General features: G+C 37.4%; 1 protein-coding gene across 1 annotated transcript; it reads left to right on the top strand.

Annotated features, from left to right (window-relative positions):
* The first annotated feature begins 314 nt into the window (after positions 1–314).
* On the top strand, positions 315–1267 carry LOC135219898 (general transcription factor II-I repeat domain-containing protein 2-like). The gene is made up of 2 exons (XM_064257085.1): positions 315–491; positions 737–1267. Exons 1-2 carry the CDS (start codon positions 315–317, stop codon positions 1265–1267), a joined length of 708 nt encoding a protein of 235 aa, XP_064113155.1.
* Positions 1268–1836: the final 569 nt, after the last annotated feature.

The following is a 1836-nucleotide window of genomic DNA, read 5'->3' as shown; positions in this document are numbered from 1 at the left end:
TGTTGTGTGCTGCACATCGAGTGTTAAACGAAACTTTGAAACAAAACACGAGAAGACTTCCAAGGATAGTGCTAACAAGGCTGAGGCGATTAAGAAAGCAGTATCCCACTATGGGAAACAAAGTAATGTGTTCAAAACTTGAGTGCTAGCAAAACAATGAAACTGAAGCCAGTTACAAAATAGCTCTGTGTATCGCTAAGCATGGAAAGCCTTTTGCTGATGGAGATTTTATAAAAGCAGCTTTCCTAGAGTGCTCTGAGGTGTTATTTGATGGCATATAAAAAAAACATGTTATCATCTCAAGGATAAAAGACATGCCTGTCTCAGCTAGAGCCATGGAGAGATGTATTTCTGAAATGACTGATAATGTGAGTCAGCAGCAAATGGTTGCTTTAACAAGTACACCTGTGATCAGTGTGGCCCTTGATGAAAGCATGGATATCAATAGCATTCCCAGCTTGGCTGTTTTTGCCAGGTATAGTGACACAGAGGTACTACACGAGGATCTGTGTTATCTTAAACTTATGTATGGCACCACATAAGAAAAAACAAGGGTAAGAAAAAACAAGGGTTTTACTAAGATGGTTGAGGATAAAATTGGGCACCCCATTCTGAAATTGCACTACATAGTTCATCAAGAAAATTTATGTACCAAGATTTCAAGCTCTGATCTCAACAAGGTGATGACTACTGTACAAAAGTAGTAAATTTTCTTGTTGCACACTTTTCTCTTAAGCACAGGGAGTTTCAAGCTTTCCTTGAAGAGGTGGACAGTGTGTACAAAGATATACCCTTCCGCCGCAGTGTTAGGTGGTTAAGCTGTGGGAAAGTATTGGAGAGATTTGTGGAATGCTTTGATGAAATCCAAATTTTCTTATCAGAAAAAGGCCAAGATTATCCTGAGCTGGAGGACAGAGATTGGATTGTGAAACTTAAGTTTCTCTCAGACATCACCAAACATCTAAATGACCTCAATCTTCTCTTGCAAGGTGCAGGAAAAACAGTGATGGATTTGTATGATACTTGGAAGGTATTTGTTGCAAAGCTTGCAGTTTACTCAACAGATATCAAAACTGGTTTTTTCCCTTATTTCAAAAACTTGAAGAACTTATCTGCAATTCATCCTGTCAACACCACTAATATTCAGTTGTACATGCAAGAATTAAGAGTGAGTTCTCAATCAGATTTCAATTTTTCCGACGACAGCTATAACAAAGGTTATCATACAAAAAGAAACATAAAGGCCATCACGAAATATAAATGTTAATTTGAAAAAAAAATTGTTATGGGTGAGTAATGTGTTGTAAAATAGTGCAACATAATTAGGACAGAAATAATGGAAAGAGGAGGGAGTGGCTTGAACAATTCATGTATAAATTATGCCTGAAACAACCCCCACCCAACCCTCAATTTGACAAATAGAAGGTAACCAACTCCTTAATGTAGGAATAATAGTGGGAAAGAAGAGAGAAAGGTATCCAAATGTTCTAAAAGTTTCTTCTACTCCCACCCCATAGGCATACTTCAGGGGATTGTCCTCAATTGTAAGTTCATATTACAAGGTATATAGGGTAAAAACATTTAGTGAGAACACATCAGTGCACATAAGGAAAAATGATATTGTTATGTTACAATAAAGTTTTGTACATACAGTGGTACCTCCAGATACGAAATTAATCCGTTCCGAGACGGCCTTCGTATCAAGAGTTTTTCGTATCTGGAACACATTTTACATGTAAAATGGCTAATCCGTTCCAAGCCCTCCAAAAACACCCCAGTAAATTATATTTCCAGGCCTAAAACACATGTTCTAGGGTTACGACGAAAGAAATATGA

The sequence above is a fragment of the Macrobrachium nipponense genome, chromosome 20 (assembly GCF_015104395.2).
Source record: "Macrobrachium nipponense isolate FS-2020 chromosome 20, ASM1510439v2, whole genome shotgun sequence".
In the NCBI taxonomy this organism is placed as follows: domain Eukaryota; kingdom Metazoa; phylum Arthropoda; class Malacostraca; order Decapoda; family Palaemonidae; genus Macrobrachium; species Macrobrachium nipponense.
The sequence above is the reverse complement of the archived record's forward strand: the minus strand, read 5'-3'. Positions and strand labels throughout refer to the sequence as shown.